At 44.7% G+C, this 26,148-nt stretch overlaps 1 protein-coding gene across 5 annotated transcripts; it reads left to right on the top strand.

Moving 5' to 3' along the window:
- Positions 1–2,977: 2,977 nt before the first annotated feature.
- On the top strand, positions 2,978–25,362 carry LOC135374118 (uncharacterized). Of its 5 annotated transcripts, none has more exons than XM_064607131.1 (15): positions 2,978–3,100; positions 3,726–3,843; positions 4,251–4,389; positions 4,508–4,601; positions 5,387–5,488; positions 6,578–6,715; positions 7,140–7,241; positions 9,971–10,108; positions 10,600–10,701; positions 11,568–11,705; positions 13,940–14,041; positions 14,364–14,501; positions 15,181–15,285; positions 17,181–17,318; positions 19,205–25,362. In XM_064607131.1, exons 5-15 carry the CDS (start codon positions 5,392–5,394, stop codon positions 24,922–24,924), a joined length of 6,918 nt encoding a protein of 2,305 aa, XP_064463201.1. In that variant the 5' UTR covers positions 2,978–3,100; positions 3,726–3,843; positions 4,251–4,389; positions 4,508–4,601; positions 5,387–5,391; the 3' UTR covers positions 24,925–25,362. The 5 variants fall into 5 exon arrangements, with proteins under 5 accessions (XP_064463201.1, XP_064463199.1, XP_064463200.1 ...); XM_064607129.1 differs by having other exon boundaries at positions 3,721–3,843; XM_064607130.1 differs by lacking the exon at positions 3,726–3,843 and having other exon boundaries at positions 4,511–4,601.
- The last annotated feature ends 786 nt before the right edge of the window (positions 25,363–26,148 follow it).

Genomic DNA, 26,148 nt, shown 5'->3' with positions numbered 1-26,148 from the left:
TAATACCCACTCTACAAACATATTTATGTCGAATATCATCACTTCATCATCATTTCAGGAACATTTCCGTCGTAAATAATACAGAGACAAGGCAAATATGGCGTCACCATTTCGAACGTTCTTCATTGGAGCATTCTACAAACGAATAACTTTCGTGTGGGTAGCGTTAACTTTACAATTTATAATTTCCTTCGCATTACCGTCTATTTCGGACTCGTGCCTTATGCGAAATTCGTCTCGATATTTTATCGGCCAAATCGAGCACATCGACTCACTCCAATCTTCCCTATAACGCCAGAGGAGCTGCAAAGCTGTTTGCCTTCTATAGTCCAGAAAGGGTAAAATGGAGTTGCGTAAGGTCTGGGAAGACAACAGGGATTGTACCAAAGAGATTACATAATGTCTTCAATCCAGAAATTTAAAGAAAAAGGCTTAAAATGGAATCTCGCCCTTACTATGGGGGAAAGGGGCAACAATATCCTCTCCTCTATAAAATTTCACCCGCATTATACCAGCTTCATTTACTAAGATACTCGCTCCAAAGCAACTATATGTGATGACGTCATCTCTGCTCTCTCAAATAAAGCATAGACTATGAATGTGAGTTCACCACTTTCTACACTACTATACTTAAAAGAAATCCAGAGTGAGGTGAGGTCTCCGATGCGTATATTTTTCACTATTATTTATGCTGCGTTGTAGCGTTTCACTGTGTAGTTGCGATTTTTTTACTGTTCTCACAGGGTTCGTAAATTATTCTTTATCAACTGTATAGCATATTTTTAGAAGCGGAATTTTCTTGCGTTTATCTTCCCTGATCCTGCAACTCCTCTGCGACTCATAATGTATTAATCTGTATCGTCACAGTAAATAACGTATGCTGCGTCCGGAAGGTGATTACTTAAAACCCCCAGGGATCACCGCGGAGCGTGCCCTTGCTTCTCCTCGGATTAATATAAAGCGTCACTCTCACCGATGGTCGCTCAGAATTCCCACCTATTTGTGCCGTCTGACATTTTTTTCCTTTTTCGGCCGGCGTGTTACGGTTATTTCGAATGTTCCTTATTAATGTTACTATCCCTAAATATCTGCGTAGTTCGCCCATCATTGCCCTGTTATCGTCTCACGCGATGTGTAGCATCCGCAGTGGGGAACAATCTCACTTGCCATTCCTTCTCGTGTCTGGTGGTGTCTTTCTGAACAATTGCTGTCGGCTTTTTCTCATAGTTCGTTAAATAAAGTGTAAGTTTAATGATGTCCTCGCTAGGAAAGGTCACCTTAGGTGGTCCGCAGCTACAAAAACAACTGATAAGACGATGAGAACCCACGAAGGCATCGCGTGAAGTACCCTCTCGAACCTTATCTGTTTCTTAGTCACCGTGTAGTGATTGTGAGTAAGTGTTGCTCACATAGGGTATAAGAGTTTGTAATATATAATATTTTTCCCTTCTAGCTTAATTAATGCATATTATGATACACGTTGTTATATTTGTGCAGTTTTGTTATGTATAAGGTATTACAATTGTAACGGTCATTCATTAAAATAAACGTAATATCCACGTGAAGGTTGTGTCTACCAACAAGATGGCTACGAGCGGTTGTTTTTAGAGTGGTTGTTTTTACGGCGGTGGAATTAAAGCTCAAGAATATTACAGACATGGGAGGGGGCATTTAAAAGATTATGGACAGTTTATGAGATTTTTTACAGTTGATGAACATGACCTTATGAACGTCTTTTGTTGCCGGAAGATTTAGCGCAATTGTTATAATCTTTTTTATATGTGTTTATTTGAATTCCGTGTGAGCGCCGCGAGGCAACTGTGGCTATGAGTGACGTACAGACGTGAACAAATGGAGAGAGGACAGCAGGAAGGAGTTGGGGACAGGTGGGTTAATATGCATCCTGGGCCAACTTCAGGGAGAACTGTGGGGGACATTCTTCTGTTAAGTCTTCGTAAAACACAGGGCAAACGTCAGACAGCAGAGCCGGTGACAAGATTCGAACCCGTGTCAAGTCCCAGTCTCGACGTAGCAAAGTGATCATCCTAACCACTATGCCACGGGAGCTGGTTTTGGTATAATTCCATTCTTAAAGTAGACATCGGCAGGGAGAAGCAAATACCCCGATAAGGTTTTAACGCAGTTCTATTATAATACACACTCTACAAACATATTTATGTCGAATATCATCACTTCATCATCATTTCAGGAACATTTCCGTCGTAAATCATACCGAGACCAGGCAAATCGGGCGTCACCATTTCGAACGTTCTTCATTCGAGCATTCTACAAACGAATAACCTTCGTGTGGGTAGCGCTAACATTAAAATTTATAATTTATAATCTCCTTCGCATTACCATCTATTTCGGACTTGTGCCTTATGCGAACATCGTCTCGAAATTTTATCGGCCACATCGAGCAGATTGACTCACTCGAATCTTCCCTATAACACCAGAGGAGCTGCAAATCTGTTTGCCTTCTATAGTCCAGAAGGGGTAGAACAGAGGTGCATAGAGTCTGGGAAGACATCAGGAATTTTACCAAAGAGATTACATAATGCCTTCAATCCACGAATTTAAAGAAAAAGGCTTAAACGGGAATCTCGCCCTCACTGTGGGGGAAAGTGGCAACAATATCCTCTCCTCTATAAAATTTCACCCGCATTATACCACCTTCATTTACTAAGATACTTCCCCCAAAGCAACCATACGCGATGACGTCATCTCTGCTCTCTCAATCATAGCACAAACTATGAATGTGAGTTCACCACATTCTGTACTACATTTACTTAAAAGAAATCGTATACCGAAGCATGCTATACTATTATACTATACTAGTTTACTACTTAAGCCACCATTCAACATTTACGTGCTGCTTGTACGTAGTGATGTAACTCTATTCCTTCTGTCTTACTCTAAACCCACATTCCCACACCAGGAGGTGACACTTACTCGCACGACAAACAAAGGCGCGGTGAAAGATAACGCCTTATCTGCCTTCCACATAAGCAGGTTTCCCATAAGCGTCCCTCCAGACCCCGCCAGGTTACCGATGGATCTCCAACTCTTCAAGTAAACATCACTGGAAGTCCAGAGTAAGGTGAGATCCCCAATGCGCATATCTTTCACCATTATTTATGCTGCGTTGTAGCGTTTGACTGTGTAGCCCCGATTTTTTTACTGTTCTCGCTGTGTTTGTAGATTGTTCTTTATCAACTGTATAGCGTAATTTTAGAAGCGGAATTTTCTTGCGTTTATCTTCGCTGATCGTGTAACTCCTCTGCTACTCATAGTGTATTAATCTGTAACGTCACAATAAGTAACGTACGCTGCATCCGGGAGGTGGTTACTTAAAACCCCCAGGGATCACCGCGTAGCGTGCCCTTGCTTCTCCTCGGATTAATATAAAGCGCTGCTCTCACCGATGGTCGCTCAGAATTCCCACCTATTTGTGCCGTCTGCCTTTTTTTCCTTTTTCGGCGGGTGTGTTACGGTTAATTCGAATGTCTGTCATTAATGCTAATATCCCTAAATATCTGCGTAGTTCGCCCATCATTTCCCTCTTATCGTCTCACGCGATCTGTAGCATCCGTAGTGGGGAACAATTAATGTCACTTGCCATCCCTTCTTGTGCCTGGTGGTGTCTTTCTGAACAATTGCTGTCGGCTTTTTTCTCATAGTTCGTTAAATAAAGTGTAAGTTTAATGATGTCCTCGCTAGGAAAGGTCACCTTGGGCGGTCTGCAGGTGCGAAAACAACTGATAAGACAAGAAGAACCCTTCAAGGCATCACGTGAAGTACCCTCTCGAGCCTTATCTCTTTCCTAGTCACCGTGCAGTGACTGTAAGTGTTGCTCACATAGGGCACATAGACGTTGTAATATATAATACTTTTCCCTTCTAGCTTAATTGATACATATTATAATACACATTTTTATATTTGTGCAGTTTTGAAACCTATAGCTCCCACTGATGGTCCTCTATTCGACAGAAAAGTTTTCGTTATGTTAAACCGGTAGGGCCCTGCTGTAGGTGAAATTAACCCTCAAGGACATTACTGACATGACATTTAAAGGTCGGAATACGGACAGTTTACGAATAGCTTGTGGGTGCGATCTTCATTACAATGCAGCAAGCCCTGTATGGAATCTGAGACAAGACGCTGTCCACCACACTTGTGACGTCATGTCCCGTCCGTAACTTTGGAAGATCGTCATGGGGATGTCTCGTAAGTCACATTGCACATTGCAGGTGGGCCATGGGTCCGGCGTGGGAACATCGATGACGATCGCAACTGAAGTGTTCGGCGGAGCCAGGGCACGATGAGCGCAGGGTCACAAAGACTGACACGTGATCTACCTGGTGCTTGAAAGAAGTACTGAAGAAAAAGGTCTGTAAGACTCGAATACTATTATACGCTCCATTGTGTGATATTGCATTCAGCCAGATAATATAGTTGACGGGGACTATAGCCCGCATTGCGTTGACGTTTTCTTTTTTTACCGTAGCAGGTATTCGATCAACCACCCGTCAACACGTGCCATCACAGTGAGGGCTGCCAGGGAGGTCACATTCTTGCACACGGTTGTAACGCCCAATAAGGTAAGTCCCGTCAGAGTCTCCCACTTACCAGAAACGACCGATTGGCAAACAAACGCGTTTGCTGGAATCTGTTCCGTATAATTTCAGGCTAGATAAACATTTTGAACGTAGAACAGATTCCTTAAAGGGACTTTCTGGACTCCACATGTGAAGTAAATAGGCCTCATCACATGATCGTCATTCGTGTAGTAGTTTTTTTTTGACGAACCCAAGCGGAAAATATTTTACTCATTGAATATGTTACTCGCAAATCGTTTATTTCAAGTTTCTTCGGTTATGTGACTGGTTGCTCGACATTATATTCTGAGTGTGAACAGATGTTCGAATATGTTTATTCGCGTCATCTTCTGCAAGCAACCGTTTCGATCCCTGCCATCTGGGAAGCGAGAGCTTCGGCCACGCTGATTGGTTTTCGCAAGCACGTGACCTTACCGGAAGTAGATGCAAACACGTCTTCGAAGGTGTCTTCAGTGATGTCATGGTTGGTTTAGTTGCGGTATTCTCAGTGCGAATTTTCCACGCGCAATTACTTTTACTTTCATTTCGTTATTATTTTTTTACAACTTGATGGAAAGAGAGATACATAACAAACGTAAATATACGGTGTAACACACTAGTGCGTAAATAACACAGTATAGGCAGTATAAAAACATGTTTGCTTCCATATATTAACTGCAGACGGCTTCATCATTTGCAACGCTCATTTTACCTCAGATAGGCGACCTTTTGAATCACTATGTTTCCCGTGTGTGAACCACACTCTGAAAAATTCTCCTACTTTGCAGAGACGATGACGACCGTCACGACAAATGAATCCGAGCTGGAGCTTCACAAACTCCTTGAACGAGCAGTCCTTATCCCCTACTACGAGAAATTCATCGAGATAGGTGAGCCAAAACGGAACTTCATATCACCGGGCATGTCAGTCAGGGACGTGACACTTTCGTCGTCAACCACGCAGAGCCAACAGGTCGGGAGTGACCGCTGCCGAGGTCATGGGTTCGAAACCCTGTACCATGCGAGCAGAAGTCGCTCACGTCCTCCTCTGAGACTGTAGCCAAATACGCTGTCCCGTGCGATGGGGTTTAGCGAAGGTTGAGTAACTCTCAGTATAGGACGAATGATAAGGTACTTCTTGACCAGAGTTCCCTTTCGAGGCAAACCCCGATGTTACTAGAATGCCTATTTTCTTACTACGACCGCGAAGAGGCAAAGGTCCCAGTACAAACTATCGCATGCCAACGTTGTCTACACTGAGGGATGTGTTTATATTGACGTAATTCGTTTGCAGAAATATGTTTCAACGACAACTTTCACCTTGGAACCGAAGACCAGCTTAAACGGGTTGTCGGGTCCGGAAGGGCGTGCATAAGATCGATGGTGTAATTTTCTTTACCGCTTTGTAGCTTCCTTTGGTGACGTTCCCCTCCCGAAAACAGCGTATATATTAAATAAACGGAATTTCAAAACTCGCACACTCTCAGAAATACCGAAAAAATCCCCCCCAGATATAAATAGCGTTGATCCCGTAATATTTGGGGAATATATTTTTCGTACGATTTTTTTTCATGTTAGGTGAAACACCCTACAGCAGAAGCCTCAAGTCCTGAGAACAAGTACTTTATATTACTAAGAGCAGCTACTTTCCATGACTCTTTGCATATTCTCAAGCACAACGATGGTCACCTCATGATCTAAAAACTAGGAATTAGAGGAACATCTGTTGGAATATAGATAATTACCTCAATACTATGCACGTTGGAGTGCAGATGCACATGTCAGTGCATTGACAAAATGCAAGGCGACTGTTCCGTCCACAAAAAAAAAAAAAAAAAAATACGGGTCTAGATAAATAATCTTTCATATCGAAGACGAAGGCTGCAAACAATGACACTGGTACCTCTACAACGCGATGGATTTACTTGTCTTGATAAGGCATCTGTCCACACTAACCTCACTTACGGATTTGCCCTTAGGCGGGGACAATGTGCAGCAGCTTCGTGACTCCAGTGATCAAGATATCGAGGAGTTGATCAACATGGTAGGGATGGCCAGAAAGCCACCTCACGTCAAGAGGTTCAAGAAAACACTGGCAGAGTGGAAACCAGACACAGGTAAATGGAAAACCAAATTTGGAGAAGGGGCTGGATCTTATGTACCACGTGCTGGCGTGCGTGCGCGATACATATGATGGCCGTACAAAAAGCCGGCGTTTCGTTGAACTTGGCCTCAAAGTCAGCCTCAGCAGATCAGTTAAAGAGCTGTTTTCTGCAATCTCCGTAAGTCTTTCAAATGTTTCTAATTGCGTTCATGGACCTCCTATATGGAAGCAACGATTGCATAGGCTTCTGTGAGAACGCCCTGCTCTCCGTATATGCATAACTTGGCAGAAGTGTAGGATAGTTAGGTAGAATTGCAAGCAGCTGCATTCCTCTCTAAAGAACTTACTCAACCGACAGTTACGTTACCGCCACATTAGCCCTTCAGTCGTTTCCGACAATGAATAAGTGCGTCTGAATCTAAGAATAAAAACGACAGTTGCAGCAACGTCCACTCCAGCGGATGAAGCAGAAGGGGAGCTTCACAAGCTACTTCGAGGAGCGGATCTTCTCTCCTACCACGACAAGTTCATGGAGATAGGTGAGTCAGAATAGGCCGTGTCGATGCATACACGGATTACTAACGGAAGCTAGTCGTGCGTGTACAACTGCGGACAAGAGACGGTGCCGTATGATTCAGAGCGTACCCGCGACCAATTAAGCCTGCTTGGAGAAGAGAAAGATACGGGATAAATTTAAGAAAAAGGAAATCCGCTTAGCACGCAATACGTATTTTGACTCCCACCTGGTTCGTAGGAGACGCCGCGCGACATGCCGTCACTGTTAGCGTTGCGTCCAGTGTAATAATGGCGACACAGAACACAATTGTCAGGTTCTCACTGTAAAGGTCGACTTGCATTCTGAATAGCGACTCCTGGTGGACAGCTTGACAGACGAAGCAGGATTTCGAGCGACGTCAAATGTCGCTCGATTGCTTCTCTAAAGGGACGCTAAAATTCAAAAAGAAATTGCTCTCATATGAAAATCGGCGTTTGAATTGGTGTAATGCAAACACAATGCGCACAGCGCTAGCGCTACAGGAGAGAGCGACCAAATTGGAGTACCGACGAAATAAGCAACGCAGTTAAGATGTTTAATTGAGAAAGGAAGATTTTCATTTATGGAAGGAACCAGAAAGGTCGTCCTACTTACAGAACACCACGATGGTCGCAACAGTTACTTCCCTCTAGTTTTGAAAGCCGTACTGTTCCACAAATTGGGAGGACTGCTTTTGCATACTACTGTCTATACATGTCTATACATGAAACACGTTATACAGGATGTTTGCTGTAACGTGTCCCTAAATTATATTTAAAAAAAATTACGAGAATGTCGCTCGCTGCATTCGTCTTTGCGGCACTTTTTTCGCCAGGGAAGACTGATTTTGTCGTATTTCAACTGCGATAAATTGAATTTTTAAAATTGATCTCGCTAATTTACCGAGTTAACCCCACGTTTTTCCAACGGAAATGGAATGCGCATGTTCGATTTACCGCGAAACATCACTGAAGGCGTCCAGCACCACAGCGGGAACACATGAAAAAAAGAAAGAAAGAAGACATGCAAAAAGGCGCCGTTTTGGGACTCCCAAGTCGTTGGGCGCGAGTAGTTCAGCGCTATGTGGGCCGTCGTTGCTCCGCCCCCTTCACAGTCCCTCGCCGCACAAAATTCGCTGCGTCACGCCTTCAGTTTCCCCTGACGCTTCCTGTCGTTCCACGCATATCTCTTGCCGAGTCCCAAAACGGTGCTTTTTGCACTTTTTTAAATGTGTTCCCGCTGTGGTGCTGGGTGCCTTCAGCTATGTTTTGGGGTAAATCGAGCATGCGCTTTCCATTTCCATTGGAAAAACGTGAGGTTGACTCGGCAGATCTGCGAGATCAACTTTAAAAACTCAATTTAATGCTGTTGAAATTTGACTGATGAAAAAAAAACTAAAAAAAAACTAGTGTCTTCCTGGTGAAAAAAGTGCCGCAAAGACCAATACAATAAGCTGTATCCTTGTACAATGTCTAGATTTTTGTTTTATATAATTCATAGGCACGTTATAGGAAATATCCTGTATATTTCCAGTCTCCTTACCTGAACCTCATCCCATTGATGCCAGATAAAGTATTCGCAGCGGATTTTGAGCCCTGTTCGTCTTCCTGTTCTTGTGGACATTTCGTTCCCGTGGAGCTGAGGTGACTACAGGTGTTTTGTCGGCAGCCCTAAATGATGTTTTTATTCCTTTCTTTTTTCGGAGACTGCCACGTTTCAGTTGTTGATCTTCTATGTACAGGCCCCGACAAATATTTACGGAACACGCAGCAGGTGTATTTTCTCCTGTGCGCGACAGCCAACCAGCGATCGGAAACTGGCCCGTTTATACTTTCAGAGATGTGAGTGAGTTCCCTGGTAGCGACACACTGCGAGAGTTTCGTTATGGCTTTAATGTGCCCAAAGCAGGTGGAGATCTTGGGGGGGGGGGGCACGCGTTCAGACCTGCCCTGAATTCCAGACTTGAACATAGTGTTAATGGGCCCATATCCCCAAGCAGCATAATGTACTCAAAGTCGGGTGCAATAGGGGTTGGACTGGTAAGTGTAAGGCCTTGAACAGGCTTGTGCAACTAAAGAACATTGATGAAACACATACCGGCCACCCCTATTGCACTCGACTTTCAGTACATTGTGCTGCTTGGGTGAGAATGCACGTGGCACTTGTCCATAGGGACCCCCCTCCCTTTGGGAAATTCCTAGATCCGCCCCTGCTCGAAACATGGTTTGAATTGGTGTCGCTGCCGTCTCACTCCTCTCCCCCTCTGAACGAGTGAACAATCCCACTTCCGCTTGCCGCTAGGGTGTCGCACCGAGGTGGAAATATACCGGTGGCGTTTTCCGTAAACTTTTGCGGGGCCTGTACTTCTACTCTCGCGACTAAGAACGCCGTGAGCGGCACCGAAGGCCAAGCATCGCCGACGCTGGCCAAGGAACCGTCGAGAAATCACCGTGTGCAGGTGGGCTAAGCGGTTTTCTGACAGGCTGACGTCACCACAGCGGAACTCTGTGTCTTTCCGTCGAGAAAACGATGTACGCGGGTTTCATTTTATAGCGCGGTCACCGCCATGTATCGCAGTCGGCGCTATTCTCCCGGATATTTCTAGGGTTCACTCACCATTCAACGTCTACTATCCACCTGTCGCCGCCCTTTCAGTTTGTTTTAGTGTTACTTCTATAATGCATGGAGTCACGTGTCTTGGAACCTTAACCTCAGTTTTGGAATTGTCTTTAGGCGGGGACAATGTTCAGCAGCTTCGTGACTCCGTGGGGAACGATTTCCAGGAAGTGATTGACCTTGTTGATATGGCCAGAAAGCCATATCACGTCAAGAGACTAAGGAAAGCACTGAGCCAGTGGACAGGACCGTCAGGTAAATGAAGAACCAAACGGGGAGAAAGAACTCCATCTTCCTGTATGCCGTATTGGCGTCCAGTACCGGTGTATAATGGCACACTGAATGCCACGAAGGTATTCTTTGTTGGTTCATAAATCCAGCATTAGAAGCCAAGTAGTTGACGACCTTTTTTCTGCCATCTCCCCAATATACGTAATCGATCTAAGATCTAATTGCATGGAAGAACATTTCAAATTGAAGCAGATGATCACATAGGTCATTTGGGGGTACTGGACTTCCGCATGCATGATTGCATAGAAATGTAGAATTGAGAGATAGAGGTACCGACAACCTACCCACAACTGACTCGATTCTCACACGCGCTGTCGCCACATCAATCACTCTGTAGTGTTATCTCTGAGCATCGTTAAATGAAGATAGTGACAGGAGTTCCACGTTATCTTACAATAAATAATGATTTTGTGTGGATGTCGATCGATGGCTTAACAGTCAACATTGCTTTACAGTCACGGTGACGTCCAGTGCAGCCAACGAATCAGAAGAGGAACTTCACGTATTACTTCGACTAGCGGATCTTCTCTCCTACCACGACAAGTTCATCCAACAAGGTGAGTTAAGAAAATGAAGTGTGTCTTTGTGTATCGAATACAAGCGGAATCCAGGCAGGTTGTTGCATTTGCAAAGGCGTGTGTATCTGTGGGGCTGGTGGCGGTGAAAGCCGAAATATGAGATAGAGGTGAGTGTTAAGATAGAGAGAGTTAAGCCGTCATCTACTGCTGTCCCGAATGCTAGGTCTTCTTCCTGCGCTGAAGAAGCGCTAAATTTCAGCTCGTAGACCTGTGTGAGCGCGCCACAAAAATTCTACGCTTCGCTAATTGGCAGAGGGCGCGGCATGGTGGGTGGACGCCCCCAGCCAAAACGGGCCCTCGGGGTGTTTTTCATATACGTACTTTTACCATATAGCCGTGTGGATGCAACTAAACATTAAAAAGGCTAGCTCTCTATACAGTTACAATTATTATTACGAATAAATCTCCTTTGACAGATCGATAATTTCGGCATGCTGAGCTAAGACTGATGATGTTAGAATGATGGATTGGTTGTGTAGAAACTCGAAAATCGCCAGCGGAGGGGAACACGGAAAAAAAATGTTTAGTCCTGTCGTTTCGTACTCCCTTGTATGGTTTTTCTTGCCATTCTAAGAGTTAATTTAAGAATACTTATTTTAGAATGGGTTTAAATGTTTGCTGCATCCCCTGGAGAGAAAGAACGAAAAAAGACTGAAAATGCGGTCATTGGGATTGCAGAGGTTAACGATCTCTATAGTATAAGTCATCATGAAACTATTTAATGCGAGACAAAGGCAAAAATTCGTATTCCAGGTCAGGTAGGGTTTTCTGCGTTAGGGATGTGTCTAATGTGTCTGAGAGGACACGTTACAGATGTTTAACCGCGGTATTGGATTTGTTCTCAGGCGAAGACAATGTGCAGCAGCTTTGTGACTCAACGGACGAAGAGTTCGAGACACTTACCGAGCACGTAGGCATGGCCAGAAAGCCCCTTCACGTGAAAAGATTGAAGAACGTACTCAAACAGTGGTCAAGAAATGCAGGTAATTGGAGAAATCCCAGGTTCTGGTAAAACGACTCACTTTTCGTGTACATGCTCGTGGCACTCCATGGTAGTATTCATACACGACGGTCCGTATTGGCAAAAAGGAATTCGGTTGTATACGTGCGGTGTTTTTTGATTCCCAGGTCATAGGCTGAGTGTGAACAAATTTTTTAAAAATATATATAACACTTTTTCCAATATGAAATCAATTGCAATATAGCATATGCTAAAGGGCACTCCCTAGCAGGGCATTAGCAAAGTCCAAAGGCAATGTCTTAATTAACTTTCATTAATTAACTTTTTAATTATAAAAGCTACAAAGCTGTTCCTTTCGGTCACCTGATATCGTAGCCATTTTCAGAACAAAAATCCGTTCGATAGATCGCCCGCAAAAAATTCGCGAAGGAACGCCATTTTTTTCTTTATTTTGTTCATTGCGCTTCTTAGAAGACGCGTCTTTCTTTCACCCCCAATGTGAGAGGGAGAAAGAGCACACTATCGCCTCTCACGTCCTGGAAAAAAATTAAAAGGAAACAGAAAATGCAACCCAAGATAAGGCCAGTTCCGATAGAGTCACCCGATACATTTGTTTTTGTTTTCTTTCCGCAAGTTAAAGCTCATCTTCGACGCATGAGGCGGCACTGTGCTCCTTACCCCTCTCCCTTTGGGGATGAAGGAAATACGCGTCTTCTAGGAAGCGCAATGAACAAAATAAAGAAAAAAATGGCGTTCCTTCACGAATTTTTTGCGGGCGATCTATCGAACGGATTTTTGTTCTGAAAATGGCTACGATATCAGGTGGCCGAAAGGAACAGATGTTCTCATTGGGACAACTTTGTAACTTTTATAATTAAAAAGTTAATTATTGAAAGTTAATTAAGACATTGCCTTAGGAGTCTATCAATGCCCCCCTAGGGAGTGCCCTTCAGCATATGCTATATTGAAATTGATTTCATCTCGGAAAAAGTCATTGATATATTTTTAAAAACTCTGTTCACACTTAGCGTGGACACCCTGTATACATAGTAGCAAGGTGTTACGTAGCACTGTAAATCAGTTGTATTTTGCTTTACGTTTCCTTTACTTCAATTTCCGCTGTTATGCCTCTAATTATGCCAGTCGATCTCACGAAAAATCTGCGATCCACAAAAGATGTTACGGCCCCTTCGGAGCACGTACAGGTTGAGGTTATTAAAGGCATGTGCCTCAACAGGGATTCTGAACTTGGGAGGGGAAATTTGGGAATTGAAATGGGGGAAGGACGCCACGCGGCACTCTCTTCCGGTCGTCACTTGTGTAGTGCATCATTCACAGGACATCTCCATCGGCAGGGACGCACCAAGGGTAGGTCATGGCAGTTTCTAGATGCGCGTGTCTTATCGCTGCTAGTGGTAGGGTCGCTCGCGAGGAGCAATACAGCCTCAAGAAATTCGAAAGAAGCAGTTAGATACCTCAGAACTTATGCGCGTATTGCTTTGGAGTTATTATGAGTAGAGGTCCCAAGGGATAGCGCCTGGATGAACGGCAAAACGGGTGTATGCATGAGCGAAAGGGTGTTGAGAACCGATCACGTAGAGAGGTACCAAAGGAGTTTCAGTCATATGTCTCCCAACGACTCCCTTGTCAAGTGGGCTCCAGTTACATCAGTCATTGTGTCTTTTTATGACCGAGTGCTTCTCTGGAGCTTGCAAAAGAAATACAGTGAAAGTAATAAAGTAAGTGAAAAGGTGGCCCCAGATGTTTCCTCATCCATTTCTCATGTCAGGGGAGCAAAATCCTCAGTCCCTCCTATGGTTTTATTATATTGTCAATGAACAGCTCGATGGCTGTAGGTTGCTATAGGTCTGGCTCCCTTAAGGACGTGGACGTCAGCCGCGAAAGACATACACGATGGCTCACAAACCCTATTGACTGACATGTCTCCCGCATTTCAGAGCCAGCTGCGTTTCGGGATTCGCACAAACGATGTAATACGCGTCTCTTACCCTTTGTTGTGAAACTCGGTATACAGGTCCTCATCGTATCGGAGAACCTTCACTTAAATATGTACCGCGTAAGAGGGGGCCAAGTGTTACATCCTCTTCTACCCATATTCTTCGTCTTCCTGGTGCAGTATAGCTTACGTATTTCTTTATGCTAGCAAGTCGATTTTATCTTATCTTAAATGAAAATTTAAAATCTCACTGCCCGGACATATGTGTCTGTATTGCCTACACTGAACTTCCTTTGCAGCCGTAATGACGCCCATTCCTTCAAACGAGTCGGAGCGTGAAGTTCACGAACTGCTTCAGCGAGCGGATCTCCTCGCCTACTACGACAAGTTCATCGAGAAAGGTGAGCCAGAATGCGACTTCGTGTCACCAAATATAGCGAGCTCACGGGTACTTCGGTTGTTTTTTTAACGATTAAGATCAATATTTTTCGGCATGCTCGCTGAACGATTTTTCTGAAGTCAGCCGCGGTGGATGAGTGGTAAACTGCGGCCAAGTGCTTCGGATTTGAAATGGCGCAAATAATAATAAAAATAAATAAATATATCGAAAGGACAATTTCTCTCACTCATAGAGCAGCGCCTTGCGTGGTCTACAGTGCATTTAGTAAATCGTCTTCGTGAGACTTCGAACGTGTTTAACTTAAGTGTCCAACTTGACCCCAGGCGTAGACAATGTACAGCAGCTTTTTGACTCGACGGCAGAAGAGTTCCAGGAGTTCATGGATCTTGTTGGCATGTCCGGATATCCTTTTCAACTGATGAGGTTCCAGAATGAACTGGAACAGTGGACAGGACACCCAGGTGAGCTACACACCACTGCACTGAGGCATAGCACTCGTACCTCGTATACTCCACCTTGGCATTCCTGCGCGGAACATAATGGCTTTGGCGAACATAATGACGCGGAACATAATGAATTTACACGCTCCCCAACTATTTTTTAAATCTCCGCAATGCACCTAGTGTCCTACTGACTAACGACATAGACTGAAAGAACGAACGAGCGTATGGACCGCATGACGGACACGCCTATACCCTAATATGCCGTTCAGTTTTTTTTTTCTCAATTTACACGCTGTGTGGAACGTCGTGTCCACAGTGCAAACTAACAACGTCTATCGAGGTCTCGCAACCCGTTTAGATACGTAGATCAACAATCCACTGCTGTGTTTGTACTTATGTGCCACATAATAGCCACCGTATTTCTTTTTTCATTTACATGGGCCCTAAAGATGGTCGTGTTTTGCGTCTCATAGGGTACTGGACGCAGGTGTATTCCGTATTGAATGGTTATTATGTTAATACACGCACAATGCAGCGTAGGAAGTGTCTTTGTTATTGCCGTTTGCATGCGCTGGTGCTATACATTTTCCTTTGAGATGTCGTTCCAATGCATACACAATGTATGTAAACCATATAACGCAGATACAAGTTCAAATATTTTTTTCCAGCGTGCCAACCAATCGCTTATTTTTTTCAGTCACACTGACGTCCGTTCCGGCAACAAAACCGAGACTATCGGAGATTCACCACCTCCTTGAACCAGCTGGTCTCCTCTCTTACTGCGAGAAATTTGAGGAAATAGGTGAGTACAAACGACTAGCACAGCTTGCACAGCACAAAACACACAGGGCGGTTGTTGGTCTGTGCAGGCTATGCTAAGTGCGTACTGAAAACCCTGTCTTTCCGTTCGAGTCACAACGCGCTCTGTCGCCTCATGCCATGGAACAACCGCATGAGTCAGTCAGAAGGGAAATACGCGAATCGTTATGGGTAATGATGATGAGTCCTTTCACTGAGTACATATGCTCAAATATGAGTCTTGGTGCTTTCTGAGCAAGGGATACTTGGAACAACATCAGGAACTTTATTTTAAGATGATGAATGGGGAGTTCCATCGCCACGTCACATACTCTACCTGGTGGAGATGTGGGAAATGAAATAATGAGCCCCTTGAGTATAAGGATCGAAGTCCTATGGTGTCCAGAAAGGTGCAGAGAGCTTGGAGGGCAGAGTATTGGTGGGCTGCGGATGTGGCCAGGGACTAAGCAGTTTTCTGTGGAGAGGGGAGGATGGGCGAGAGTCCAGCTGACTAAGGTTGCCAGCGTGGACAAAGGAAGAATGTGACCACAGTGGCAACGTCTGGAAGGGTGAACTTGTACACACTTTTACTGAATTGAGGCTTATTCGTGGAAGAAGCTAAGACACCATGCAATATCTTACGACGAAATGTTAATCATTTGATGTCACGTAATTCATAAATAGTCCTAACGTGAGAAAAAGAATAATGTAACGTTTCAACGGGAACATTACATTAATTCGCAAATGCTCGTGTACGAGCCCATAGGATTTCACGGTTACGGTTTTAGCCTCGGTGTGACGGGCGACTACGTTTGCCAATTTGTTTAATCTCGACCACGCTCGACATCGCGGCCCTTAAAGGCTTAGTAAACACCACTATGCGCAACGAACGCTCTTGAGCAACTCGATGCGGATCGGATTCAACCCGCATTGAAAATGCCCTGCGAATTGGCGAATGTTTCTGTGAAGAGTTTGCTTTTGTTGCAGTGACATTCCTGCCACACATAAACACCATCTCATGGTCAGCAGCACTGCCTGCGACAATGCCACTGCTCACACACTGGGTCTCGATATTGGTTACAATGGGGTCCATCGGTGACCAGGGACGGATTTAAAGGTCTGTCATGGGAGGGGGGGGGGGGCGGTCTTAAGGATATTTCGTGCTTTGCGGCGCAGCATCGTCCAGGAGATAGGGTTTTTACATAGGGAACACAACCGCATGGGGTCGCCCCCCCCCCTTAAATTCACCCCTGCCGGTGACCCTGAATGTAAATGATTGTGTACGGTTTGTTGCGTGATCACCTGTTCGAAGTCATCGATCGGGGTGATTGGGCTGAGTCTTGGGAAAACCTGAGACAGCACAGCCGGTGACAGGATTCGAACCCGTGTCACCTCCCAGTCTCGGCGTGGAAAGCGATCATGACTAACGATCATGACTGGTGACTGATGATCATATGACTAGTACACTCAAGGGGGGAAAAAGGAGTGGGACGGAGATCAATAGCGGCTCCTTATAGTCCCTTAGACTGCTATTCCCTCCCCATTTTGGTCCCCTAACCCCGAGGTTTATTCCCTAGAACTGCAAATTGTTACTGACCTTCGTAAAATGACCTTCAGAATTCAACAATCTACGTAAATGTGTGCTGTTGGTCAGTTTGGTGGCATAAGACTCTATAGTTGAACCAACTTAGCGATATTCCACCCAGAGAGAGTAAGGAACTGTTAGCGCATCTTTCTTCTCAAATTGTACCCTATGTATGCCGCAAGATTTTAGATCGCTAGATTATTTTTCTGTAACCTGTACGAAGGTGGGTATAACAACCTCCTGCGACGCATTCGTATAAAGTGTGTTCATAAAGCCTCAGACGATTTTAACCCCAGTGCTGAAATTTCCCTTAGGCATGGACAATGTGCAGCAGCTTCGCGACTTGACTGACGAAAAGTTCCACGAGGTCATCAACCGGGTAGACATGGCCAGGAAGCCGTTTCATGTAAAGAAACTCAAGAAGGTACTCGAAGAATGGACAGGGCCCACAGGTAAGAGAAAGGCCACCAAATCTGGGGGAAGGGTTCCATTTTCTCTCACATGATGTTACACACACTCTCACACTCCACGTTATTATTCTCTGTAGACTCGCTTCAGTGCTTGACGTCATGGGGGTGCGGCGGCGCTGCTGTCGTGCTTGGTGGACGAAAACCGCGCGATCAGTAATTGTGTGTTTTCGGTCACTATTAAGGGCATGCCGCAAAGTGGTGCAGCTATTGCATGTCCTCCGCGGTACAGAATGGAGAAATACGTCGCATACATCGTGCGGTTTCCGACTCCATTTTCTCTACCAGGTACGTCTACTCTATGCGCGTGAGCGGACGCACCCTCTTGTTTACAGACTGAAGTGGGTCTATGCATTACGCAATGCCAAATATATTTTCGTCTAGAGCTTGTTAGTTGATTGGCAGATCCCCTGCTAGGCTTCCAACTAGCATCTCTCGTACGTTGTTTTCTTTCTTCGTTTCATTTCTAATTTCCCTAATTGCTGTCAAGGAGGCTATCCCTGATCACAGTCAACGGTCGCATATTCGCTGATAGGCAGCCCATTGGGCCAGCGTGCATAAATTTCTAGTAAGGCAGGTGATGAGCAAGATGAGAAAGAAGCAACTTGGCGGCACTACATGCCAGACTCACCGTGAAGACATTACATCGGTCTTTGCGTTTTCTAAAAAGGAGCTGTAAAGTAAATGGCACACATGTAGAACCTCTGTGCTTTCGTCAAAGCTTGTAACTTGGACGCTTCAGATGCCTAAAGTCTCTGCTGCAAATCCTCCTGCTTTTTCAGCAATTGCATTTCAAAAATTGCTTGCCAAGCAAAGGATGCCGATTCCGCGGTCTACTCAGACGCAACAACCCTTACTCGACTAGAACGCCGTCTACCGAAAAGGCAAGCAAACACCCAATCGAGTTCGTGGCCGTATTCGCGAGTGCAGTGCACGCCTCATTATCGAAGGTGCAGGATTTGTGTTTCTCAGAATACAAGCCCGTAAGCCTGATATCCGTATGAACTATGAAGTGCTTGGATGCGAGTTTTCGGAGGCAGTGCTCAGCGATGCAGCGACACAGAGACGCGGGGAGAGAGAAAGACCAACAGAGGGCGCGGACCGCGCACATACTCGAAAACTTCTGTTGCTTCACTTGTGTTCCGTCCTAGCATTGTTCTGAATTCATTAATCATTTGTACTGATCTTTTATCATAATATTATTGTTGCTTCACAATGCGTTGCAATCTTTAATCGTCCATATTGGCTTCCTCGTGCTGTTCCCATGCTCCTATTTTTTCATTAAGGAACTCAGGTTACATACGTGGCATTCCCTATCCCCGAGCCGTCCATGTGTATTTTTTCTCGTTATTCTGGTTCTGTGTTTTCCTCGCAATAAGTGTACTAATGCTTCGTTGCTTGTTTGTATCTAGTCTTGTGTACTCGCATTTGTCTTCTTCTTTTGTGTCTACTTTCTGTCTACCTCTGTCTTCTTGCAAGGATATCATACTGTCCATGGCTCTAAGGAAGCCGCACACCTTCCACCCCACTGTCTTCTGATATGTGTCCGATGAAACAAACCTGTTCCCTTGAAATGACTGTCGTGGTCTCGAGAGTCAATTAACGAAACAAGCAGAGGTATCGATGAACACTGGAAACTCAAAGACACTAGACAACAAACTAAAATACAGCAGCGACGACATATCATTGCTGCTTTTATTATGCAGCGTGATCCCAGAGCAAAAAAACAAGAGTTCCTGTAGCCACTGTTGCTTCGCGGCGCAAACACGGAAAAACGAGAGTCGAGGTCCAAACAAATTACCGCACTTCACCTGCTACTTGCATTTCAATTAGTGTTGCATACGTTCCTAAATTCCTCGTTAAAATTACAGGAATATCACGCTTCATCTCCAAGGACATGGCTTCGACACCTGAATTTGATCTTGACTTGGAAAGGTCGCCACAGTGGGAAGACGTCAGGAAGGAAATGCACGAAGCCGTTGCGGCGAAAAACGAGGCTCGTGTTCTAAAGTGCCTGGATGCTGCACCTGATTTGAAACTGTGGTTGGATCCTGTCACAAAAAGGTCAGCTCGTTACAAAGCAGTCGAAGAGAAAGCCATCCGTATACATGGCCTTTTAGTCTCGCGTGGATGTGGACTCAAGAACAAGAAAGAATCATCGTGTTACAAAGGTCTCACACCCCTTGAAAAAGCTGAAATACGACGGCAACGACATTACACCACAGAATGCGATGGCTCTTACATCGACTATTTGAAAAGCAAATCAAGGCACGTCGGATGTGATGACTTCGAGGAGCGATTGGAGAAGATGTTCAGGGAACTTTCAACCGACCAATTAAACGAGAAAATATTGAAAGTTGTTGCCACAGCACCGCATCTGGATATACTATTCGACTACAACAGTGAAAACGTTCAGGGGATCACGGGTTGCAGCGGCAGCCGCGACCTCGGACTTGCTACCTGCGGAGAGCAAAGAATTTTTATCGGAGGTAGAGGAACGGAAGCCGAAGTCCGGGGCACGTTTATTCACGAATCTTGTCATATGGCACTTCATCTGGTGTATAAAAATGATGGCAAGCCATATTTACGCGAAGATACAGAAGTGGAACTGCGATACAGAGCCATTCTGGATGACATAAAACGAAGAAAAAACGATGTGGATCTCTTGATACGGCTAGCTTTGAACACAAGTGAAGAACAAGAAGCGATTGTTCGTATCCCACACATACTAACTCAATATGGCAGCGATCATGGAAATAGGGTTCTCGAAAAGGAGGTACCAGAACTACGAAAGTTTTTCGAGGATACTGTCATCCCTGACATGCAGAAGTACATTCAAAATGGAATCCCATCGTTAGATGCGAGAATGATAGAAAAGGAAAACGCGAGACTCAACAAAGCTTTCAACATTGACAAACTCAATGTGAAATTCGAGAACCAACTGAAGAGCAGTGCCTGGGAAAACGGGTTGCTTCACGTAGTTACGAGCCCAGAACTGAGGCTTCTCGAAATAATGGTTCACAACGCTGTGCGATCTACGGGACTTCCGTACATGTTTTTCGATGCAAAACAGCTGGACTCCGCACTGGAGGATGTGTTACTAGACTACAAATATGCTTTTGCGCTTGTAACGGTCCAACAAAACGAAGGCGTCCGGAAGATGATTAAACTTCTCAGTGAAGTCTCTTGTGTCACTGGATCAAAAGTCATCTTGCTCGTGGAAGACAATGGCAAAGACTACTTGATGGCAAAAGTGCAAGAAGATGCATTCTTTGGCGAGAGGCACAAAGTTCACAGGATCGACGAAGCAAGCTTTGCGCATGTCACGAATAGCTGCAAAAAATGGATTTTCGAAAATTCCCGCGTAAAACTTCAGGGCCAATGCGTTTCTACGTTTTCGAACGCAACGACTATAGATACCTTCTTACGTTGCGTTGACACTGCGGTTTTTCTAAAGCTATGTGAGTCGGGGAACATTGACCTGGGACCTCCTCTTCATGAACTAGAAGAACGTGTTCAGAACTATTATGTGGAACGAGAGTGTAGAAGAGCCGTGGAAATTAAGTTGAAGGAATGCAACCTAGATGACGACAGTGAGGCATTCGCACTTCTGGGCTGTCCACACAATCAGGTCGCAACACTTCTACCTCCCGGTTGTAAGCCAAAAGCCCAGGAGGTATTAGAGAAGTTCGAGAAAGTCGTACTCATACGACAGTCAGGTGACTACGAAGCTCTACTGGAAAATGTTCATTTCGAAAACAAAATAGTGCACCTGCTAAAGTTCGACGAATCTTGTACTAGGCTCTTGTGGACCACATCAAATGGTCGTCTCAGTCACCTTCCAATGACGAGAAGTGAGAGTTACACCGAGGACGCGTTGTTGAACGTTGATGAGAAGGTTGTCATAGTCTCTGGTACACCAGGTATGGGAAAGAGTATGCTGGCAAAGCGCTTGTGCACAGAAGTAAAAAATCGGGATTTGAAGCGGTGGGTGATGTACGTCGACCTTCCTCAGAGAATGGCGTCTGTTAAAACAGCGTTGGCGAGTCAAGCGGATATGTGCAAGTATCTAGCGGATCTGTGTCAAGTACAAAAAAATGGTATAGAGTTCGCTTTGTTTGAGAAGAGTTTGAACGTCGGAAGCCCTTTTGAGATTGTCTTCATCTTGGATGCCTTCGATGAACTGAACAAGGAATACCGCAAGTGCGTCTTGGAGCTTACATCGTTTATATCTCAAAAGAAATCTCACAAGATATATATGTTTACTCGTACTGTATTTAAGACCCATGCACAAGATGCTCTGCACACGGTGTCATATGAACTCCTTCCTTTTTCAGCCGAAAATCAGGCAGAGTTTATTAGAAAATATGAGGAAACAGCTCATTCAACCAATGAAAACGATGGAGCTTCCGAGCTGTTCCAGCGACTGCACACGAACTTGAAGGAGACAAACGAGACAATCCTAGAAACCCCTCTCCTGCTTCGTATGATTTTTGAAATGAAGAATGGGGAAATTGTAGAGTCTGACGATTACTGCTCGTTACTTAAACGTGCAAACATTTCAGAGGATAGAAACTTATACGTTGTACATGTCTACAGGCTGTTTGTGTGGTACAAGCACCTTGTATACCGAATTGAAAAAAAGAAAGAAAATATCCGACTACACGCCGTGCAAGAGGAGGATAACGAAGCAGCGAATAATTTTTACACAAAACATCTGCTCCTGGCTATGAAGTGTATATTTCCTCAGGAAACCTTGAAATACTTATTGAACAAAGACGAATTAGAGAATTTAGTGCCCGAAGGACGTTTAATGAAAGACGCAGCTAATAACAGTCTCAAGGAAGGTTTTCTTAATGGTCTTAACAACGGAATTCCAGAGTTCGTTCATAAGACTTTTGCTGAGTTCTTTGCAGCTGATTACCTACTGCAAAAGGCGAAAGAAAGACAAAATTTCGACGTGAGGGATGTCATTGTCAATCTGTACCGTGAAGAAGAATACGGCGGTGTAATGATGTTGTTCGACGCACTGGCATCGTACTCCTTTCCCCTTCACTCTGCTGTGATGAACAATGACGCTTCATATTTTGAGCAGCTCGATATCGAAAGAGAGGATATGTTGAAAGTCGATAGGCTCGAAAGGACGCCACTGCACTTAGGAGCCCTGCATTCTGATCAAGCAACATTAAAGAAGCTTCCGATGGACGATAAGCTAATCAAGAAGGATTTGTTTCAAATGTCACCATTTGGGTACGCAGAGCTGCGGTCTCCATGGGACGCAAAATACGCTGGAGAGTGGATGGAAGGCTTGCGGACTGAGACTTCGGCTGCGGGAGACAGACTCAACGTGTTATGCGCTCACTGCAGTGAGGAAGCAGTGAAACGTTCTACCGAAAATCTACGCACGTGTGAAACCTTGGAGCAAAAGAGACATTTTCTTGAACGAGCAATATTCACGGCTGTGAGACACGACCTACGAGGCGTTTTAGACGTGTATCTGACCTATGTGTCCCGGAGAGAGAGGACAGTAGATCTGCACAGAGACATCATGAACCAATTAGAATCACGGGAGAAACGAAGCTCGAGATGTTCTGCAGAGTCTTCGCTAATTGGAAACCTTGATTGTTTTACAGACAGTAGCGAGAGAACTGTCCCTTTTTACGCAAAGTCCGAGACTGTTTGTAAAATGCTCGTTCCTTACTGCGATATGGGAATTCTTGATAAGGATGGAAACACAATGTTGCACATTAGCGCGGAAGAAGGAAATCTGGAGACAACACAGTTTCACCTCGCACATTTATCCGTTAACGATAGAAATGGACACTTTCAAACTCCTTTGCACTTGAGTGGAGATGCAGATATTGCGAAGCTACTTCTTTGTCGTTATCCTTCAGTGAATGTTTTCGATTATCGTAGACAAACTCCGATGGATATATGTGCAGAGAGAAATAATCTGGAGGTCATGAACTTGTTACTCCTTCGCACTCGGACGTACGACGCACATCACATGAGACTGAACACAACGCTCCATGTGGCTTCTGGCTCTCATTCCCTTAAAGCTGTGACGTTTCTTCTACCTCACACAAATGCGCACATGCTTAACGACGAAGAAGAAACGTGCTTACACCTTGCTTGGACAACTTGGGACGATCCTTCGAGTTTGGAGTTGAACTTTTTGAGTTGTCTCATCCCACACTCGCTCGTGAACTCACCTGAAACGTCCGACTCATCACCGTTGTACGTCTGGGCGAAACGTGGTGGAACGAAAGTGATGCAAACTCTATGGCCTTATTTGCGACACAGTGACCCTAGGCATGCACAGAGGATCAGCAGAAGCCCCGTGTTTACGTGGTTGGACGGGGATTTCCAAGGAGAAATTTGGTGTCTGAAACTTCTCTTCCTCCACTTAGATGTCATCGCTGGTGATCGTTATAGCCGTAAACTGCTACATTATGTGGCCAAGTGGAAGCTAGGCCCGCTACGAGGGATACACGGAGTAAATTACATTAATTACATGAAACTGTTACTGCCGCATTTAAATCTCAGTGAGCAGGATTATGTAGAGTGGAGCGAAGAAAGAGACGACATTGTTACGTTATATCGGGGATGGTCGCACATGAATAACACCGATGATCCCCACATTGACGATGTCGACACGGAAATGATCGACGACGATGACAATACGGAGTTGCTCAGAGAAGCAGAGGAAGGTAATGTGGAAGCTGTTAGGATTCACCTCTCCCCTTCATCCGTGTGGTTAACAGATGAAAAAGAGAACACTGCATTGCACTTGAGCGCGGTGAATGGACACACAAATGTGGTGAAGCTTCTCATTCCTTTTTATACATCAGTGGACGTGACCAATGTGGATGGAATGACGCCCATGCATGTGTGCGCCTTTGTAGGATACCTGGATGTTGTAAAGTTATTATTACTCCGCTCTGGTATGAGTTCCCGTGACAATGTTGGAAAGACACCTCTTCATTTGGCCTGTGAAAGTGATGCCGTTGATGTCGTGAACTTCCTTCTTCCGCACTCATTCCCTAATATGCTCGACGGGTGCGGGAGCTGTTCCATGTGCTGCACTCTTTCCGCTGAAACAAGCAACATGGATACTCTGAGATGCCTCATCCCTCACTCTCTTATGAACTCTCTTAGTTGCGCAGACAGTTCACCAACGAGAACCTGTGTAAGACGTTATATTAGAGAAGAGCTGGTGACATTACTGGCATATTCTTGTGATTATGAAGCTGCGACTTTATTGACGCCTCCCATGTTGTCACTTTATGAGGACGATGTCTGTATGAGAAGCACGCCTTGTCTGAAACTTATGGTTCTCCACTCAAATGTCAAGGCAGTGGATGCGTGTTTTCGTGAAACCCTCAACGACATTCGAGTGTTTGATCCAGAGAGTTATAAATTTCCAACTGTACAAGAGACTAGGAAATCACTTCAAGTGAATTGTATTTCTCTCTTGCTTCCTCATACAAATGTTTCTGCTAAGGACGATAAAGCAAAGGAACTATTAGAAGTCCTCCAAAGCAGACAGGATCCCGAATTGGATAGCTTCCTTCAGAAATGGCTCGCATGAGTGACATTCATTCATTCGTGATGATGACAATTGTTGGCACCGAGTTGTCAGAGACACGAGCTCTCAAGACGGTATGGCTGTTTTAAGAGAAGTATCAATAGCAGTATACTGAGTCCTTGCCTTCATCCGATAAAGCACAAACATTTGCCAGACTCAAAAAAGAAACAAAAAATCACTTTTGTGTTTGTCGTGGCTAACGCGTTCTTTCTGCTTGTTGTTCCTTTTGTTACAAAGTACGGTTCCGTACTAGGTTCATAAGGTGATCCGAAAATGTGTAAAAAGATGTATTTATTCATAATGTGCTAGTTATATGGTTAGCTACGTTATACCTTTTAGGGTGGTAATGGCTTGTCACCAATGTTAGTCGAAAGATGTGTGAAGTTTACCGCCCTTGGTGTCAAATGCCGAATGTATATGAAATAAAGTGTTCTTCGCACATTGGAGAAGGCTTAATTCAAATAATTTTGGAACTCTCGTTCACTTCGCTCCAGAGTGGTGTAAAGTAACTATTGTCGAGCGAAACACATGTGCGAGACACTCGTACTTTTATTACGACCGAATAAATGTACGGGTTCCAAATTGCTTTGCCAGTTATGATTACAGATTACAGTGTAGTTACAGATTACGAGACATATTACTTTGACGTAATCAAGCTTTCTTTAAAGGAGCCACGACTGATCCAAAAATACCCGTCACAAATTGGATTTGTGTGTCTGTAATTAAATGATTGCATGCAGCTGTCCTTGGAAGTAATGTGTCCAGTTAGATGTCATCAAGAGATGCAGAAGGGAAGAAAATCCAGTAAAGAAATATGAAGGGAAGTGTCCCAGAAGGAGAGCCGCCCATATTTCGAACAGAGGCTGTTCTTCTCCCTCCCCCCCCCCGGGCAGTTCCTCTGTTCTTCTTCATCATGAGCGAGATGTAGAATTAGCGGCTCGCACACAGCGTAGCACATGTCCTAGGGCCCCATCGCAGCCACAAGGACAAGTGTTTCGACGGGACACAAGCTTTAGCTATGGCCGGCATGCGATAGCTCGAGATGTGTGCTTTAGATGTTATTACAGGTACTTTTGCAGATTCTCTCCACCATAGCAGCACACAGTATTGGTCCAATATTGGCACTGTCCCGGCTTCATTGGGCCTAAGGAGGGCCAATCAAGCCAATGAAAGGCAATAAGTGCTGTTATTTTGTCTCAACCGCAGGTACACAAAAATGGACAAATA

The sequence above is a fragment of the Ornithodoros turicata genome, unplaced genomic scaffold (assembly GCF_037126465.1).
Source record: "Ornithodoros turicata isolate Travis unplaced genomic scaffold, ASM3712646v1 Chromosome44, whole genome shotgun sequence".
Taxonomy (NCBI): Eukaryota; Metazoa; Arthropoda; class Arachnida; order Ixodida; family Argasidae; genus Ornithodoros; species Ornithodoros turicata.
Note: the sequence above shows the minus strand (reverse complement) of the source record. Positions and strands in the feature narration are given on the sequence as shown.

Bases quoted from the DNA above. Each gene is read 5' to 3' on its own strand.
- LOC135374118 (XM_064607130.1), top strand. From the start codon at position 5,392: ATGACGACCGTCACGACAAATGAATCCGAGCTGGAGCTTCACAAACTC. The intron at 6,716-7,139 runs GTAAATGGAAAA...TAAAAACGACAG, and splicing joins AGAGTGGAAACCAGACACAG to TTGCAGCAACGTCCACTCCA. The intron at 17,319-19,204 runs GTAAGAGAAAGG...TTAAAATTACAG, and splicing joins AGAATGGACAGGGCCCACAG to GAATATCACGCTTCATCTCC.